Source organism: Salvia hispanica, chromosome 6 (genome assembly GCF_029641045.1).
Source record: "Salvia hispanica isolate PSC_SH4W2 chromosome 6, Shi_PSC_v1, whole genome shotgun sequence".
NCBI classification, from domain to species: Eukaryota; Viridiplantae; Streptophyta; class Magnoliopsida; order Lamiales; family Lamiaceae; genus Salvia; species Salvia hispanica.
The window spans coordinates 27,987,122-28,006,565 of NC_142697.1; the positions used below are offsets into that span (position 1 = coordinate 27,987,122).

General features: G+C 35.1%; 2 protein-coding genes across 2 annotated transcripts; both read left to right on the plus strand.

Annotated features, from left to right (window-relative positions):
- The first annotated feature begins 2,500 nt into the window (after positions 1–2,500).
- On the plus strand, positions 2,501–5,826 carry LOC125208321 (pectin acetylesterase 11-like). The gene is made up of 13 exons (XM_048107903.2): positions 2,501–2,559; positions 3,171–3,293; positions 3,397–3,479; positions 3,584–3,728; positions 3,821–3,900; positions 4,107–4,193; positions 4,282–4,406; positions 4,504–4,564; positions 4,676–4,729; positions 4,994–5,071; positions 5,191–5,293; positions 5,375–5,532; positions 5,614–5,826. Exons 1-13 carry the CDS (start codon positions 2,514–2,516, stop codon positions 5,758–5,760), a joined length of 1,290 nt encoding a protein of 429 aa, XP_047963860.2. The 5' UTR covers positions 2,501–2,513; the 3' UTR covers positions 5,761–5,826.
- Positions 5,827–13,592: 7,766 nt separating this feature from the next.
- On the plus strand, positions 13,593–18,600 carry LOC125207953 (pectin acetylesterase 11-like). Its single transcript, XM_048107476.2, has 13 exons — positions 13,593–13,805; positions 14,509–14,631; positions 14,735–14,817; positions 14,922–15,066; positions 15,159–15,238; positions 15,445–15,531; positions 15,620–15,744; positions 15,842–15,902; positions 16,642–16,695; positions 17,016–17,093; positions 17,955–18,057; positions 18,139–18,296; positions 18,378–18,600. Exons 2-13 carry the CDS (start codon positions 14,520–14,522, stop codon positions 18,531–18,533), a joined length of 1,242 nt encoding a protein of 413 aa, XP_047963433.1. The 5' UTR covers positions 13,593–13,805; positions 14,509–14,519; the 3' UTR covers positions 18,534–18,600.
- Positions 18,601–19,444: the final 844 nt, after the last annotated feature.

Sequence of the window (19,444 nt, forward strand, 5' to 3'; positions counted from 1 at the left end):
TACGGGGTTACCCGTTTAACTATACGGGTCGGGATTGGGTAGTATAATATTGACGTTTTCGGGTACGGGTACCCGCAAAATCGGGTTTTCGACACCCCTGCAGTAGAGGATATATTAATAATTAAACAAAACTTTGATACTAATATGTAGAGATATAAGAATAATCAGTAGTATTAATTAGAGCATCCCCATCCGTGCTCTTAGCTAAGAGCACGGAAGTGGGCCCGGACCCACTTTTACTGCTTGTCCTTAGCTAAGAGCACAACACCCACATCCGTGCTCTTAGCTAAGGACAAACTCAAGAGTCCCACCATTCTATTATTCAATTTAAATAAAAACATTTCCACAATATTAAAATGCATTAAAATATCCAAAATACTATTACAAATTACAAAATAATTAAAAATTACATAATTAAAATCCTAAAAATTAAAAATTACACAAATAAAATCCTAAAAATTAAAAATTACACTACTCGTTGCCGAATTTCGCCCAAATGTGATTGATTAGATCTTTTTGTAGCTCAGTGTGGGCTCTTGTATCGCGCATTGTGTGTCTTCTTTCCATCCTCTCGTTCACCGTCGTATGCACACCTCGGCGTGGGGGAGACCTCGCGGTTGAGCTTCCGGCTTCATCCTCGTCGTAAAAGTTACCCGCCATCGGTCCTTCGTCAGCTATAATCATGTTGTGCAAGATAATGCACGTGTACATGATGTCGGCGATATTCTTAACGTACCAAAGCCGAGAAGGGGACTTCACAATGTTGAATCGGCCTTGAAGGACACCAAAAGCTCTTTCGACGTCTTTCCGAGCAGACTCTTGACGCTGCGCAAAAAGAATGCTTCTCGGCTCTTGTGGATTGCTGAACGACTTCACGAAAGTCGACCACCTTGGGTAGATACCATCGGCGAGATAGTAACCCATGTGGTATGCATTTCCGTTGACGGTGAAGTCGATCGCCGGTGCTACACCATTCAAAACATCATCGAAGAGTGGTGAAGAATATAACACATTCAAGTCGTTGTTGGATCCGGCAACACCGAAATATGCATGCAAAATCCATAGGCGGTAGTCGGCGACCGCTTCAAGGATAAGCGTTGGGCCGCCACCTTTGTGGCCGCTTAAGTGTTGCCCCCTCCAAGCAGTCGGGCAATTCTTCCACTTCCAATGCATGCAGTCAATGCTGCCTAGCATACCGGGAAAACCATGGACTGTTTCGTGAAGACGAAGCAACCGTTGACAATCGTCGGTGGTGGGTGCCCGAAGGAATTCCTCGCCGAAAGCAGAACGAACGCCGTCGCAAAAATTCTTGAGGCATAGGATTCCAGTTGACTCACCGACATGCAAATACTCGTCGAAGAGGTCAGCCGTTTGCCCAGTAGCAAGTTGTCAGATGGCACAAGTACACTTTTGCAACGCCGTGAGACTTTGCCGACCGGTTGCGTCTGCACCTTCTTGAAAATATTCAACGCGGGTGGATAATGTGTTGACAATACGCATAAACAAACGTTTTGACATGCGAAAACGGCGCCGAAAGTAATCTTCTGGATACCGCGGCTGGTCGGAAAAATAGTCGGCAACGAGCCTTTCATGGGCTCCTCTCGATCACGAGGGATGTAGCGACGTTTTGCTCTAGTTGGTTGAGGAGGAGGGGCGGGCGTATTGGCGGCGACATAGGTTTCATAGGCGGCACGATATTGTTCATAATATTCTTGTTCTTCGCGCTCCGCTTCCGCAATGAGATTGGTGAAATCCATTTTTGAATTTTTGAGAGAGAGTTTGGGTGAGAGAGGAAGATGTAGATGATTAGTATGAAAAATTATGAATGAGAGATAATTTGATGTGAAAAGTGGATGATGAATGTGTGTATTTATAGATGATTTTGGGATTAAAAAAAAAATAATTCACAAAAATCCAAAAAAAACGTCTATAAACGGCTATATTTTTTTGGTATTATTTTGAATTATTTATGCATTTTTTAAAAAAAATAAAATAACAATTGAATTTGCCAACGTTAATGTCGTTGGCCAATCAGAGCGTGCCACGTGTGGCTGCTCAGCGGCACGGACGTGCTCTTAGCTAAGAGCAGCGACGTGCCACTGACACGGACGGACGAGCTCGTGCTCAGCGGCACGGACGGACGGACGGCTTAGAGCAACCGCTGCGGATGCTCTTAGTTCATGAAGACCTATAATTTATGTTTGCCTGTTGCTCATTTTTCATTGTTAGTTTATAGTACTCATATTGCTTCCTAATTAGTAGGAGTATGAGTTAAGTTGGATGAGCAAAACTTTCATCACTATTTAAGGTATATGTATGTTGACAGGAGCAAATGAAAAGACCTTTTGTGTAGACCTTTTCCACATGCTCTTATAGGAATTAAGATTGAATTTTTGTCGGAATCTCCATTTAAGATACCTCCTCTTAACCACTCATCTCTGACACACACACACACACACACTTGAATTAGGGGTTATTCAACAATTATATATTCTTAATTATATTTTGTTCACATGGGTTTGATTTTGATAATTAAGAGCCGATCAATTACATCTAGAGGTGTTGCTTCCGTCCTCGATCTATTGTCCATTTTTTTGATGTTGGTGCTCATATTCGCCTCATCGTTGCTCTTAATTGCGCCATTTTATTTTTTTGCATAATTCTGCCAGAGTATTCAATAGTTTTTTATTTTATGTGCAACGCCCAAGCAGATGTGCCTTTGGACAAATGGTTGGGTCCAACTTGCATTCAAAGACAAACAGAAAAGGATATATAAATGGATATAAAAAATTAGTAAGTTAACTACTTTAATCAATATTAACATATTTAGAATTCTTGTTCGAAAAATACATACATAGAGATATTTAAGTCAATTCACTCTTTAATTACATATAAAAACCATAAAAACTCTATCTTACATGCAGCTAGCTAGCTCCCTTTGAGTATGAATATAATAGGTCTCTTAATTAATCCAGTATAAACAAACTTCCATCTACACTTACTAATTCACTTTCCTTGATGATGAGCAATGCTTGATGTTGATGTAATTGCAGATTGACCTCACTTTTCTTCATATTTGTGACTAATTCTTTTTGCCAATTATGATTACGTGCCTTATATTGTCTTTAATAACTAATTAACAAGTTGATTTCATTTCAATCATTGTGTAGAGACACAAGTGATGGCTACATTACTACTGGCACTTAATATATTATCTTTGGTTGTGGCCGGAATCGAAGCAGGCGAAAGCGTAACCATTACCCTATTGGACTCCGCTGTTGCCAAAGGAGCTGGTATATACATACGCACGTATAGTATATGTTTAATTCTTAATTATTATTAATTCATTATTTGCTTAACTAACTAAATTATAATTAATTTTTTTTATATATATAGTGTGTCTAGACGGCACCCCTCCGGCCTATGCTTATAGCCCAGGGTTCGGAGACGGAGTCGACAACTGGCATGTATTCCTAGAGGTTTATGAATAAGGACAGCTTTTGTGGATTTTTATCATTTACTTCTATTATTGTTGAGTTCATAAGCTTTTATGATAATAAGACTAACAATTTGGAGTTGCAAGGGTGGTGGGTGGTGTCTGGATGCAGATGACTGCCTTGGTAGAACCAGATATCCTATAGGAAGTAGTGCTAAGCTTATGTCGGAGGTGAAGAATGGTGTCATATCCTTTGGAGGGATGCTCGATGCCAATTCCACCTTGAATCCTAGTATATATGTGTAGTTAAATCTAATCAAAATCACAATTTCATTTCTCTACTTTGAAATATATAACTTAATTCTTGCATGTGTATGATTTCAGATTTCTACAATTGGCACGTGGTCAAAATCTTCTATTGTGACGGCTCATCTTTCATGTCCGATGTTGAGGCCGTAGACCCTGTAAGTTTTTAAATTTCTTCCATGTCACCAATAAGCGCAATTAGTTATACTAACCTAACATGCACTCTTTTAAAAACCGGTCTGGATGGTTCGACACAAACTAGAAGGCTGATGAGTCTGGTTTAGTCCTAATTGTATGTTTTACTCAAATCAATTATAGCTACATCGCTTTACTCAATTGTTCAATTTCTGAAACATTTACATAGAAGCACAACCTGACTTATAGAGGTGCGAGAATATATGATGCCATGATGGATGAGCTCGTACGAATCGGAATGGGAAATGCTAAAAATGTATGTGTTATTAAATTATAGTAACTCTTGAATTAATTAAATTCTAATTGCTAATTGATATTAATTGATGCTAGTATTATTTTTATAGGCTTTATTGTCAGGCAGTTCGGCAGGTGGTTTAGCCACTATTTTACATTGTGATAAGTTTCAATCGTTGTTTCACAGCACAACTAAAGTGAAGTGCATATCTGATTCAGGATTTTTTGTTCGTGGGTAAGACTATCTAGATTAATTACCTAATTATCAAAATATTTTTTATTAATATATTATTATAAACTATGTCATTGATTAATTTTGTTTGGCTCACTAGAGAGCATTTTATAGGCGCTGATTGGAGAGAATCTTTCTACTCTAGAGTGGTATCAACACATGTATGTATTTTTTTATTTAAGTTTACTTTGTTATATAATCAAGTACTATTATATATTATTAACGTGTGGATTCTTACGTTAATTCCTCATTTTTGCTATGTGTATATATAGGGTTTGACGAATATGCTGCCTACATCGTGCACATCCAAATTTAACCCAACTCTGGTATGAATATAATACTCTCCCCGACCCACTGTAGAGAGAGTAAAGTAAGTGAGGGAATGCAATGAGAAGACTATTCTCTACATTATTCTCTCCCTTATTTAACTCTCTCTACATTTTTAACTATTTATTATCATTTTTCAAAATGAGTGCAAAAAAGAAGTTACTCAAGTAGCGTGGGACAGAGGAAGTATGAACTAACTTATCTTCATTACTTTTCCGGATAATATAATTAAGTATTCCTCATAATCAAATTTGTATTTGTAGTGTTTATTTCCTGAAAATTTGGTCCCAGATATCCAAACTCCACTATTTTTAATTGAATCAGCATTTGACTCATATCAGGTATGAGCAATCTTATAATGTACTAATATCTTTGATGTCAGTAATTATATATATATATACATATATATATATATATATATATATATATATATATTTTATTTCCAATCTACTTGTCACAGATAGGATCGAATTTGTACTCTCCGGGTGATAGAAGCCTGAGATGGGTCAGTTGCCTCCAAAACTTGATGTTTTGCAATTCGACTGAGATAGAAATCATGAAAGGTATATACAATATAATTACTATTTTATAACTCGATTTAATATGAATTTATCTCTCATACTATTTGTTTTATTTTTATTTAGATTTTAGGTTCACATTCATAAATACGCTTAAAAATACAATTGCAAATAGCTCTTCAAGGAGAGGCTATTATGTACATAGTTGCTGGCGACATACGCATATAGAATCCCCACGCGGTTCGATATGCTCATTGTTTGTTGGACATGGACTTGCTGACAAAGTAAGTGAAACTCTATAAAGTATCTGCCACACAAATTGTTTGGTCACACACTATTAATTTAATATGAAGTGTATTTTTCAGAATATAGCAGAAGCCGTGGGAGACTGGTATTTCGACCGGAGCGAGTTCCAGGAGATGGACATGGTCAACAACTTGCCACTGAACTGCACTGGCGACGACCAACCTACTTTGTTGAAAAAGTGCATGGATTATTATATTCAACATTAGATGCCATGAATTGATAGCATGTGAATTTGATTAATTATGAATAAAGGGTTAAAGTTTTCAATTAAATTCGACTTCTTAATTACTAGTTAATTGATGGTTAGTTAAATTCGACTTATTAATTATAAGTTAATTGATGGTGATAATATAGGTTACGAGTTATGAAATGAAATAAGTGGATGATATGTCATCGATAAAACCTTGATGTTGTCCATTTAATTTATTTCAAACTTCATTTAATAATTGGTTATTGTATTGGTGATCAAACAATATAAGATTAATTAATCAAAACCAATGTTTTTTTATCTTATGATTTCTTATATTTTATTTGTTGAAAAAGAGTGGATTACATAACCAAATACTATCATACCCACCATAAGACATTATGTACATAATCACAATATGGTTAAATCAGAAGTGAAACTGCTAAAACACAATTGAGAATATAAAGTGTTGGCCAGATTCTAAGAACAAACTTGGGCCGAAGTGTCGGGTCGGGTCAAAGTGTAGCAAATTTTGGGGGACGGAGATAGTATATATGTATATGATCATGTAGAAACAATGCTAGAACGAGCTGGTGCTTCTACGGTGTCTGACGGAGCTCAACTAAGTGTAGAAGAACTTCAAATTTGATTGAAACCATATCTACGAAACACATTTTTTAAGGTGCCAAAATATGATGATCAAGTATTGTTCAGTCGACAAATGAAGGGGAAGCTACCTCAACATGCCTTCCTCAATTTAATAAGGTCCATTATCAGGCAGACGTACGAAAAATGAAGTGACATTACTTTAAAACCTCCCATTTAATTAACAGAACTCTAATAAAATGTTCTAGGTAAAATTAGAAGGGAGACTGAAATTGAAAGATCAGAACATACAAACTCGATATATCTAAGATCCGGGAAATTGACAGAAACTATGGACATTGCAGCTTCATTATAGCTGCTTGCTTCCAGATCTCGGAGTTGTTCTCTCTATTATCAAGCATTCCTCTTTCTTCTATTTGTGCAGCATCATTAGTAATCTGTCGCCAGTACATAAAAAACTTCACAATCATAAAACCATCCCCGATGAATACTAAAAAGCACAAATAAAAGACGGGCAGATAACTTCAACTCACATATGGCAAAAACTGACAATCTGTGCCTATTGAAGGTCTTCAAGTGAAATACCTCTGTTCTTTCATCGTGCATCATGTTGATAGCAGCAACCTCAACAATGTTGGCCAGCTCAGCACCAACCATTCCTCAGTGATAGTGGCAACAGCCAAGTAGTCCACCTCTTTTTAGCAACAAAGGAAGCTCATCAAGAATGAATTTAATTCAGAAATTCGAACTTCTTTACTAAATAAACTGGAAAACGAGAACCTATACACCTAAGGTTACAACCATGCAATCATTTGTTCATCTGGAATAAACACGAAAGGAGTAACTACATCTTGCATCCAACATCACAAACCGTGCCGTGAATCTCTATACGGATTAAGTCATTCGATTATTGTAGAAACTGCATATTATCTATAATTCCCATCCAAATAACATAATTTATAAATGAAAAATTCATGAATCCATCAAAATTCAAGCACAAACATAATATGTGAGCTAAAATAAAGCCAATACGATTTGAGAAAACATCTCATAGAGCCAAAAATTAGCCAACGGAAACTCACAAACATGAATCCCAGCAGCATCAGAACATTTCCAAAAACGTAATAACATTATAATAGAACTCAATACCTGAAGGTGGTGACGCCAAAGATGAGTGACAGGAATTCTGAAAGTGGAGGATTTCCCCCAAAATGCAGTGAGCAGACCAGTGAAAATGTCACGACCGCACTTTTGCTAGGGATAGCAAAGCCAGGAACCCGTGACTAGGGGTGGGAGATAAGAAGAAGGGAACAGAAAGGGTATAAACAATGGCTGAATTTTCACTTGATCACTAGAAATTTGAATGGAAATCTTACTTTTCAAAATTCAAAACCTTATTCATCAATAGACATTTATCAGAGCACAGAAGATCAGTCGATGTTATCTAAAACTTAGTACGCAGCGGAATGAACACGGTCACATGTATAGAGACATGCACCTCTGAGAGCCTCTACTTATAATAAAAAGAAAATCATAACCTCTGCTCAGCATTCTCCACCGTCACTGCTCAACCTACATATTTAGAAATATATGCAGGGCTGAGTATAAATTACTCAGTGAACACATTGCCGAAATATACATATACATAAAATTAAAATATTGTCATGCCATCACAGTAACACTCGAGGGTTTTCTCTAAAAGGCCCGAGCTTACTAAATTCTATGTTCAACCGCGGTCTAAGTTCCTGTACCATATCTTAACATTTGTGTACTGGGAAGGTGGCCACCTTCCACGACGGTCACATGACAGGCCAATGGCTCACGGTCCATTTGTGTACACTAGTCCAAGCAAGGTTTGCGGCCTTACTTGAACCCGAATTAGATTATAACATTTTTGGCATGACCAAGGCAGATAGGCATAAATCATTTATGTCAAGACAATAACATTTGACGAGCATGAGTTTGGATTTTTACCAAAACTCATCTCAAAATTACTTTGGGATTTTTATCCACATTAATATATGTAGGATAGAAAGCTCACCTCGTTCGTTTAATTTCCTTAACTTGAATTTCTCGCTCCGATCTTAACTTGCGGAGATAACCTTTTTGAAAACATCACAATATAGTACTCCCTCCGTCTCATAAAAGTTGAGACAAAACTTTTGGGCACGGAGATTAAGAATTTATATTAAATAAATAGAAGAGATGAAAAAAGTAGGAAAGATAAGAGAGAGTAAAGTAAATGATGGAATAAAATAAGAGTGATTAGATGTTTTGTCTTTAGTTAAAAAAGGAAATGACTCAACTTTGTTGGGACGGACTAAAAAGGAATACGACTCAACTTTTATGGGACGGAGGGAGTATAAAATACTAATCAAACTTTAATAAATTCTTAAACTTTAATATGAATGCATGCCTCATTATTAATTCTCTTTTGTTATTTCACTTATCCTTAAGAAATTTCTAAAACTCTTATATTATTTGATGTTTCTTCTTCTATTATTTTCGGGCTTCGACCAAATTGATACTCCATACATTGCTACAAATTTTACGCAAAACTATAATAATTCGGATTGCAACTAATTATCTTAGCTTACTTAACCAATTTAATCTTAGGCCTAAAATTTCGGAGTTGGGCTTTCCTTAATTATTTTCTGCAGCATCAATTTATTAAAATCGAGCTAAGATTCAGGTTACTTTTCTTAGGCCCAAACATTTAATTAAATTCATTAACCTAAATAAATGATCCAATTACTAAATACCCCATGTACTTTTCATCTTTCATTTCTCCTTACCAACAAAGAAAAGCTCCCTCCACCCTCTGCCTTGTTTCTGCCGCCACCAACCAGCCGCCTCATCGGCACCACCGTCGCCTCCGGCGGTGGCCCCTTCTCCTCTGTTGGATATATTTAGTGTAATTGGATTAACTTGATTGATCATTATTATCATAATGAGACATCATATAAGTATGGAGGTGCGGAGTGCACGCTTATTTGAATTCATTATGTAGTTAGGGGCGAAGCCCCTAACAGATGGACGGGGTCCGGGGGCAGTGCCCCCGGGTAGCGGGGTCCAAGGGACAGAGCCCCTGGCTGGGGTCGAGCTGTGTAAGAAATTCATCCGAAAATGTAATTTCTGAAAGTCAAAGGACTAGTTTGCAATTTCGGAAAACATTTGAAAAAACAGTTAATTTCGGTTATGAAATTAACAGATGTGTCTGTTCATCTTGTTAAATACTGATCGATTCTTGTTTGGTTCGGATATTCTTTTTCTCAGGTATCAATATAAGAAAGTTCTGATTTTTCTCTGAATTGTATCCGATCAAATATTTTGGTAGAACCACCGAAATTGATTTGATCTGAAAGTGATTTCATCACGACTTTCAGATTATTGGTTCTGCTTCTGTTCAGTATATTGAATCTCCCTAACATCCTCCTCGTCTCCTCTCTCTCTTTCTTCCCCACTCCCTCTTCCTCTCTCGGCGCTGCTCACGCCACCGCAGCCGCTACTGATGTGCGCGCAGCAGCGCGCCGTCGCACCTCTCCGTCTCTCTCTTTCTCCCGTCCGGTATCTCTCTCGGTCTTTCATCTGCCGCCAGTCAGCCCCTTGACCAGAAGCTACGTCCTTACTCTTGCTCTTTTTGTTTCTTTTACATTTAACTAAGGTTTGAAAATTATCATGTTCCAGTTATGGTACTTCAAGCTTGCTGACAAGTTATGCTATTGTTGCTGTCAAGTTCAGTAGCTTTGGTTGTTTGGGGACAATTGATGATTTATTCTTTATGATTTATGCAAGTTATGCTTCATGTAATGATATAGAAAATAAAATAAAAAGTTGAGGGGAAGATTGCCTACTGTAAATTGAAACTTCAGGGGAAAGCTTTATAAACCCTCTTGGAAATTCTCTGCTCATTCCTCGTTTCTTTGCTTGAAGTTTATTTGTGAATTTGGAAGAGGAAATGAAAAGGAGACATGTTTGAATCGTGTATATTTGCTGGGAGATTTAAAGGGATATTGATCGGTGAATTATGATATACACTAAGTACAAGTTGGAGGTGGAAGAAGTAGGAGGTTGAAGTAACATTCTATAGGAAGAGAAAATTTACTAGTGGCCGTATAGAAAAATGATGAGATGGGGTTCCAAGCTAAAATACTGTGATTAAATTTTGCAATTTCTTAGGCCCAACGTGTCTTTTATATTTTTAGGCCCAAAGCTTATAACTTAAGATAATTTCATTAATATTTAATACACGGTGTTATTCCATATTGCAAACGAAATCTTAAACCCCTCTTGATTATTTATACTACGTTCAATACTCATTTAAGTGTTGAAAGTAAATTGAAATTTGATTCGGCGTGAAAATTTAAGTCCTTTCGAGAACAACTAAAAGGATAAGAAAAGTTGGGGTGTTACAGGAAAAAAAAACCCTAATTTATTTAATATCCTTTCTCTTTTCTGTATTTGTTTTTATTAAGGGATTCAATCTTACTAAGTGACAGTTTATTGAAAAGACATTTTTATCCTTTTTGGAGGGAAAATATGAAGGTATTTTGTTTACCTTTTGGTCATTTTGCGAAATAGCAACCATTGAATAGAAAAAAGGCGGCTGAGCAATAGTGGCTTCCCAAATAAGATTTACATTTATATATACCCACACCATCTATTGAATCTGCATTTTAATAGACTAATTATATGATATTTTGAATTTTTGATTGCAGCCATACGCCGCCGCCGGCGGCTAGGCGGTGCAGACCCACCAAAATCCAACGCAAAAACCTCCGATTTCCCCCCTCAAATCTGTCCTTCGCGTCCTCTCAGCCTCCCTAACATGGCGTCTCCGCCGCCACTTCAAAGATCCGATCTTTACCCGCCGGAGAAGAAGAACATCAGAAGAGAGCTGACGCCGGCGACGAGGCGGCGCTACAGACGGGACAGCCGCCGAGGCTGTACGGAAGGAGATCTGGAGAGAAAGAAGGAGCTGTGCTCTGGCCGGAGAGATGATTTCTGCCGCTGATTAGAGAGAGATATGCCGCATTTAGGGTTGAGTATCAATGTATAATGGTTGCACTTTAGTCTAATATATTTAGTGGGCTTTTTGGAGTACAATTTCGATTTTAAATAATGGTACAAAATTATGCAGGGGTACATTTTTATTAATACAATATAGTTTTAATTTAAGTGTTGTACTCTTTTATAATATTCATGGTAAGTTTTAATTTGAAATTTTAATTTATTGGACTTTACATTTTTTGAATTATTTTTTGAAATAAGTAACTATATTTAAGTGCTGTATAGATTGAATTGTTTTTTATTTACTCATATTTCTATTCTTTTTACTTTTTAAAATTTTGAAATATGTTTATATTGGATTCAAATGTGGCTAAACCAAGTAATTATGAAACACCGATAAATAATAATATAAAGTGAAACTAAATTAATATTATTATCAAACAAAGAACAATATTGCATAACATTAATTGTTTTTGTGTATAGTAATATACAATATTATATACAATATATTAGTTTAGTTAAATATGTTGAAATTACTTATAAATATATATATTTATATTCAAGATATATCATTTATAAATATATTTATATTTAAATTATTAGAAGTATACATAGTTATAATTGAGTTGATTTTGTTAATCGAAACTGGCGATCTATTTATTCGTTCAAATAGTCACATCTCCTCTTTTGTTATTTCTTTTATTTTATACTAAACTTATATCAAATGGAGTATTAAAATAGTATACAATCATCTCCTAAAATATGAAATGTTTTATTGAGAGTGTGGTGAGAGAAGTACAATTGTACAAATATTTTATTTGTTGTTTATAATATTACAAGTACTTATTTTAATTAGTTTTTATCTGTAAATATATTTTATATTTATTTATTTTATATTCTTTATTTTAAGTTAATATATCTTCATTATTTAAAAATCTTTTATCCTGTGCATAGCACAGGTATTAACACTAGTTGATTGAAAGCTAAACTTTAGAATTCAAGTTCAGCGATCAAAGGGTAATTTCGTCTTTGAACCAAATTTAGGAATATTGTCAATGGGTAAATTATGTACTGAAATGAGCAAGCCAATGGCTCATGTTATGTCACATTAGTAGGAGTATGAGTTAATTTGAAGTTTGGGATATGTATGTTGAGGGTGAGAAGATAAATATTAGTAATAAACACTCAATTAACTTTTACGGAAGAGTTAAGTTTTTCAAAATATTTAGTTAGTACACAAAAAATAACTTGATCAGAAAATACTACGCAGCTCTAGTAGTAATAATAGTATGTGACCAGGAGCCAAATTAAAATGCATTCATATATTGGAATACAAAATCAGGAGTAGATACATTAATTATTGGGTCAATTTCTAAGGCTATACCAATTTTTTTCCTTTAAAAATACTCTGATTTTGTAAATTTTGAAACCCTGGTTTTGTTAATAACTGATAGTACCTTAATTTTGTTCCTTGATTTTGAAAAAATACTGTCGTTGAGTATATACGAATTTTTAGGTGTAATTCAGAATGATTGTTCATATCTATGGGACCCCTCTAGTTAATAACAGGTTTTATCAATTAATAGTAACTCGGAGCTTAATTTTCTTCTGTAATTATAGTGTGCTTTCCTTTACTTCCTTGCTCCGTCTCTTAATTAATCCCTTCCCAAGCTAACGATGCTATAGACTTAATATACTCCCTCCGTCCCACTTTAGGAGTCCCGGTTTACCATTTTTGGGTGTCCCATTTTAGGAGTTCCGATTGGAATATTCCATAAAGAGTATTAGGCCTCACATTCCACTAACCTTTTTCCACTCACATTTTATTATAAAACTAATATACAAAAGTATGACCCACATTCCACTATCTTTTTTCACCAACTTTCCTTTATGAAACATTTAATAAATATGAAACATTTGGTTTCCGGCACAGGATTTTATGTAGTGGTGTTTTATGAGTTAATGAAGAGAGAGTAAAATAAAAAAGAGGAAAAAGTAAAGAGAGTGATGTTTTCATTTTAGAAAACGTTTCATTTTTAGTGGGACAATCCAAAAAGGAAAACGTTCAATTTCTAATGGAACAGATGGAGTATTTTTTAAAACTCGTGTCAAACTCAACCGGGACTCCTAAAGTGGGACGGAGGGAGTAAATAGTTTACCTCAGTTTTCTTCATATCAATGACTATGCCTTTTGTCGGAATCTCCATTTAAGATAACTCCTCTTAACCACTCATCTCTAACACACACACACACACACACACACACACACACTTGGATTAGGTGTTATTCAACGATTATATATTCTTAATTATATTTTGTTCACATGTGTTTGATTTTGATAACTAAGAGCCGATCGATTACATCTAAGGCTAAGAAACCGCAAATTCAACCCTCAGATCTTTATCCCAAATAAATTTGCCCTTCACCTCTCATCTCACCGCGGTAGAGGTATTGCTTCCGTCCTCGATCTATTGTCCATTTTTCCAATGTTGGTGCTCATGTTATTCGCCACATCGTTCCTCTTAATTGCGCCATTTTTTTTTCAGAATTTCGTTATTTCCTTATAAATTTGATTTTTGGCATAATTTATTTTTCGGAAGATTTCTTTTAATTTCTTCTTTTTTCTTCTGTCTTGATTTGATTTTATTCTGCCAGTGTGTTCAATAGTTTTTTATTTTATGTGTAACGCCCAGGCAGACGTGCCTTCTGCCAAATAGCTTGGGCGCAACTTGCATCCAAAGACAAACTTAAAAGGATGCATAAATGGATATAAAAATTTAGTAAGTTAACTACTTTAATCAATATTAACATATTTAGAATTCTGGTTCGAAAAATACATAAATAGGGATATTTAAGTCAATTCACTCTTTACATATAAAACCTAAAAACTCTATCTTACATGCAGCTAGCTAGCTCCCTTTGAGTATGAATATAATAGGTCTCTTAATTAATCCAGTATAAACAAACTTCCATCTACACTTACTAATTCACTTTCCTTGATGATGAGCAATGCTTGATGTTGATGTAATTGCAGATTGACCTCACTTTTCTTCATATTTGTGACTAATTCTTTTTGCCAATTATGATTACGTGCCTTATATTGTCTTTAATAACTAATTAACAAGTTGATTTCATTTCAATCATTGTGTAGAGACACAAGTGATGGCTACATTACTACTGGCACTTACTATATTATCTTTGGTTGTGGCCGGAATCGAAGCAGGCGAAAGCGTAACCATTACCCTATTGGACTCCGCTGTTGCCAAAGGAGCTGGTATATACATACGCACGTATAGTATATGTTTAATTCTTAATTATTATTAATTCGTTATTTGCTTAACTAACTAAATTATAATTGATTTTTTTTGCATATATAGTGTGTCTAGACGGCACCCCTCCGGCCTATGCTTATAGCCCAGGGTTCGGAGACGGAGTCGACAACTGGCACGTATTCCTAGAGGTATATGAATATGAACAGCTTTTGTGGTTTCTTATCATTTACTTCTATTATTGTTGAGTTCATAAGCTTTTATGATAATAAGACTAACAATTTGGAGTTGCAAGGGTGGTGGGTGGTGTCTGGATGTAGATGACTGCCTTGATAGAACCAAATATCGTACGGGAAGTAGTGCTAAGCTTATGTCGGAGGTGCAGAATGGTGTCATATCCTTTGGAGGGATGCTCGATGCCAATTCCACCTTGAATCCTAGTATATATGTGTAGTTAAATCTAATCAACCTCACAATTTCATTTCTCTAATTTGAAATATATAACTTAATTCTTGCATATGTATGATTTCAGATTTCTACAATTGGCACGTGGTCATAATCTTCTATTGTGACGGCTCATCTTTCATGTCCGATGTTGAGGCCGTAGACCCTGTAAGTTTTTAAATTTCTTCCATGTCACCAATAAGCACAATTAGTTATACTAACCTAACATGCACTCTTTTAAAAACCGGTCTGGATGGTTCGACACAAACTAGAAGGCTGATGAGTCTGGTTTAGTCCTAATTGTATGGTTTACTCAAATCAATTATAGCTACATCGCTTTACTCAATTGTTCAATTTCTGAAACATTTACATAGAAGCACAACCTGACTTATAGAGGTGCGAGAATATATGATGCCATGATGGATGAGCTCCTACGAATCGGAATGGGAAATGCTAAAAATGTATGTGTTATTAAATTATAGTAACTCTTGAATTAATTAAATTCTAATTGCTACTTGATATTAATTGATGCTAGTATTATTTTTATAGGCTTTATTGTCAGGCAGTTCGGCAGGTGGATTATCCACTATTTTACATTGTGATAAATTTCAATCGTTGTTTCATAACACAACTAAAGTGAAGTGCGTATCTGATTCAGGCTTTTTCATTCATGGGTAAGACTATCTACATTAATTACCTAATTATCAAAATATTTTTTATTAATATATTACTATAAACTATGTCATTGATTAATTTTGTTTGGCTCACTAGAGAGCATTTTATAGGAGCTGATTGGAGAGAATCTTCCTTCTCTAGAGTGGTATCAACACATGTGTGTATTCTTTTTATTTCAGTTTACTTTGTTATATAATCAAGTAGTATTATATACTCCCTCCGTCCGCGAATAATACTCACCGTCCACGAATAGGAGTCTCGTTTTTCCATTTTAGTCCGGCCGTGAATAAGAGTCCCGGTTCACTTTTACCATAAATGGTAATAGGGTCCCACCTTCCACTAACTCATTCCACTAAAATTTCATTTAAAACTAATATATATATATATATATATATATATAGGGGTGTGTTAGGGTCCTTACAGCATCTTAGTGTAAAATACAACACAAATCACAGCCCGATCATTAGATTGGATGGTTGTGATTAGTGACATTATCATACTAAAAATCTATATTATTAGGCGAGGTACATTATTAGACTAGAAATGTACATTGTAAGACTAAAACTGTACCTTTCTAAACTAAAATGCTACATTATTTAACTAAATTGCTACATTATTATCCGAGCTACATTATTAGTCTAAAATTCTACATTATTAGATGACACGTGACATTAATCTAACCGTTAGATCATAGGATCCAATGGACTGCAAGTGTTTTAAGTTTTACTTATACTTAGCGTACTGACCTGAATGGTACCCCTATTCTACTAACTTTTTTCCACTCACTTTTCTTAACATTTCTTAAAACCCGTGCCACATGAATGGGACTCCTAATGGCGGACGGAGGGAGTACTATTAACATGTGGATTCCTCATTTTTGCTGTGTGTATATATAGGGTTTGACGAATATGTTGCCCACATCGTGCACATCCAAATTTAGCCCAACTTTGGTATGAATATAATACTCTCGCCGACCCACGTTATCTGAGTCATTTCTTTTTTGCACTCGTTTTGAAAAAATGATAATAAATAGCTACAGTAGAGAGAATAAAGTAAGTGAGGGAATGCAATGAGAAGACTATTCTCTACATATTCTCTCTCTTCTTTTACTCTCTCTACATTTTAATTATTTATTATCATTTTCCGAAACGAGTGCAAAAAAGAAGTTACTCAAGTAATGCAGGACAGAGGGAGTATGAGCTAACTTATCTTCATTACTTTTGTGGATAATATAATTAAGTATTCCTCATAATCAAATTTGTATTTGTAGTGTTTATTTCCTGAAAATTTGGTCCCAGATATCCAAACTCCACTATTTTTAATTGAATCAGCATTTGACTTATATCAGGTATGAGCAATTTTATAATGTACTAATATCTTTGATGTCATTAATATTATATATATATATATATATATATATATATATATATATATATATATAGAGTCCCATTATCCACAAATCCACTCTTAAAGACAGAACCACCGAACCCTACCAAATTAGGGCTTTTAGATCTAGTTTTTTATGGATAAGATACAGAAATTTATAATTATTTTCGCCTTCATCACGAGCCTATTTTAATTCATCCAAAGGTAAATAAGTCGTACTAACATTTTACGAAGATTTAACTTCGTTCCGGAATATATTACTTCATTCTAGTAGGTTTTTACTTCATTCCAGTACGTAAATGTGGTTTCGCCGTCGCGTGCCGTTCTTTCTCTCTACAATATCTATCACCACCGCCATGGCGCTAATATTGGTTTAATAAACACATGGAATAATGTAATAAATTATTGGAATGAAGTATGTGTAGAAGCATTTGAAGTCCTAATGGAATGAAGTAAAAATCTTATCCAATGAAGTAATAACGTTCCTGAATGAAGTAATAAACTCACTTGAATAAATTGCATTTTTAAATGTTAATCAAGAAAAAACCCACGTCAATGAAAAACATATGTTGAATCATTTCAAAACCTACTGGAAGCAAGTAATGAAGTAATAAACCTATACAATGAAGTAAAATGGGCTAGTAATGAAGCAAAAAAAAATTTCACAGCAGCACATCTCATCAAAAAAACTAGATCTAATGGCCCAGATTTGGTCTCTAGTTCGGTCTTTAGAATTGGTTTGACATTAATCACAACTCATATATATATATATATATATATATATATATATATATATATATTATTTCCAATCTACTTGTCACAGATAGGATCGAATTTGTACTCTCCGGGTGATAGAAGCCCGAGATGGGTCAGTTGCCTCCAAAACTTGATGTTTTGCAATTCGACTGAGATAGAAATCATGAAAGGTATATACAATATAATTACTATTTTATAACTCGATTTAATATGAATTTATCTCTCATACTATTTGTTTTATTTTTATTTAGATTTTAGGTTCACATTCATAAATACGCTTAAAAATACAATTGCAAATAGCTCTTCAAGGAGAGGCTATTATGTACATAGTTGCTGGCGACATACGCATATATTATCCCCACGCGGTTCGATATGCTCATTGTTTGTTGGACATGGACTTGCTGACAAAGTAAGTGAAACTCTATAAAGTATCTGCCACACAAATTGTTTGGTCACACACTATTAATTTAATATGAAGTGTATTTTTCAGAATATAGCAGAAGCCGTGGGAGACTGGTATTTCGACCGGAGCGAGTTCCAGGAGATGGACATGGTCAACAACTTGCCACTGAACTGCACTGGCGACGACCAACCTACTTTGTTGAAAAAGTGCATGGATTATTATATTCAACATCAGATGCCATGAATTGATAGCATGTGAATTTGAATTTCTATTTTTAATTATGAATAAAGGGTTAAAGTTTTCAATTAAATTCAACTTCTTAATTACTAGTTAATTGATGGTTAGTTAAATTCGACTTATTAATTATAAGTTAATTGATGGTGATAATATAGGTTACGAGTTATGAAATGAAATAAGTGGATGATATGTCATCGATAAAACCTTGATGTTGTTCATTTAATTTATTTCAAACTTCATTTAATAATTGGTTATTGTATTGGTGATCAAACAATATAAGATTAATTAATCAAAACCAATGTCTTTGTATCTTATGATTTCTTATATTTTATTTGTTGAAAAAGAGTGGATTACATAACCAAATACTATCATACCCACCATAAGACATTATGTACATAATCACAATCACAATATGGTTAATTCAGAAGTGAAACTGCTAAAACACAATTGAGAATATAAAGTGTTGGCCAGATTCTAAGAACAAACTCTGGCCGGAGCTTCTCGTTTGCATTCTAGGGCCATAGTAGCTTCATTTATAGCTACTTGCTTCCAGATCTCGGGGTAATTAGTAGGAGGGACTAGAATCGATGGAGGGAGTTTCCATCTCGGTGGACCTGGTCCCAAGTCATCTGGACCAGCTGGTTTGCGCCTGTGATTGGCGTCCAGCAAAAGAGCCATGCCTTCTTCGAGTTTCCTGTTCGTCCCTTCTTGTCGGCGTGTAAACGACACGAGATTGAACTGGTTCTGATTCAACTTCTTGTCATACCCCGCGTAACGAATCTTCAAATCAGAAAGCAATTGAGTCAATTCTTCATTGGAGTACACAGTTGTTGGTGGTTCGGTGGAGGAAGAGAACTCAATGAAGCACCAGATGATAGGCCTCTGATCCTATCACAATAGCTTGAGCACCTGTTTTG

What these genes read in the sequence shown, in the direction of transcription:
- LOC125208321 (XM_048107903.2), top strand. Translation starts at nt 2,514, where the DNA reads ATGGGTTTGATTTTGATAATTAAGAGCCGATCAATTACATCTAGAG. An exon ending in GAATGGGAAATGCTAAAAAT is followed by an intron (nt 4,194 to 4,281) that starts GTATGTGTTATT and finishes TTATTTTTATAG; the next exon opens with GCTTTATTGTCAGGCAGTTC. An exon ending in CAGCATTTGACTCATATCAG is followed by an intron (nt 5,072 to 5,190) that starts GTATGAGCAATC and finishes TACTTGTCACAG; the next exon opens with ATAGGATCGAATTTGTACTC.
- LOC125207953 (XM_048107476.2), top strand. Translation starts at nt 14,520, where the DNA reads ATGGCTACATTACTACTGGCACTTACTATATTATCTTTGGTTGTGGCC. An exon ending in TCAGGCTTTTTCATTCATGG is followed by an intron (nt 15,745 to 15,841) that starts GTAAGACTATCT and finishes TTGGCTCACTAG; the next exon opens with AGAGCATTTTATAGGAGCTG. An exon ending in GACATGGACTTGCTGACAAA is followed by an intron (nt 18,297 to 18,377) that starts GTAAGTGAAACT and finishes TGTATTTTTCAG; the next exon opens with AATATAGCAGAAGCCGTGGG.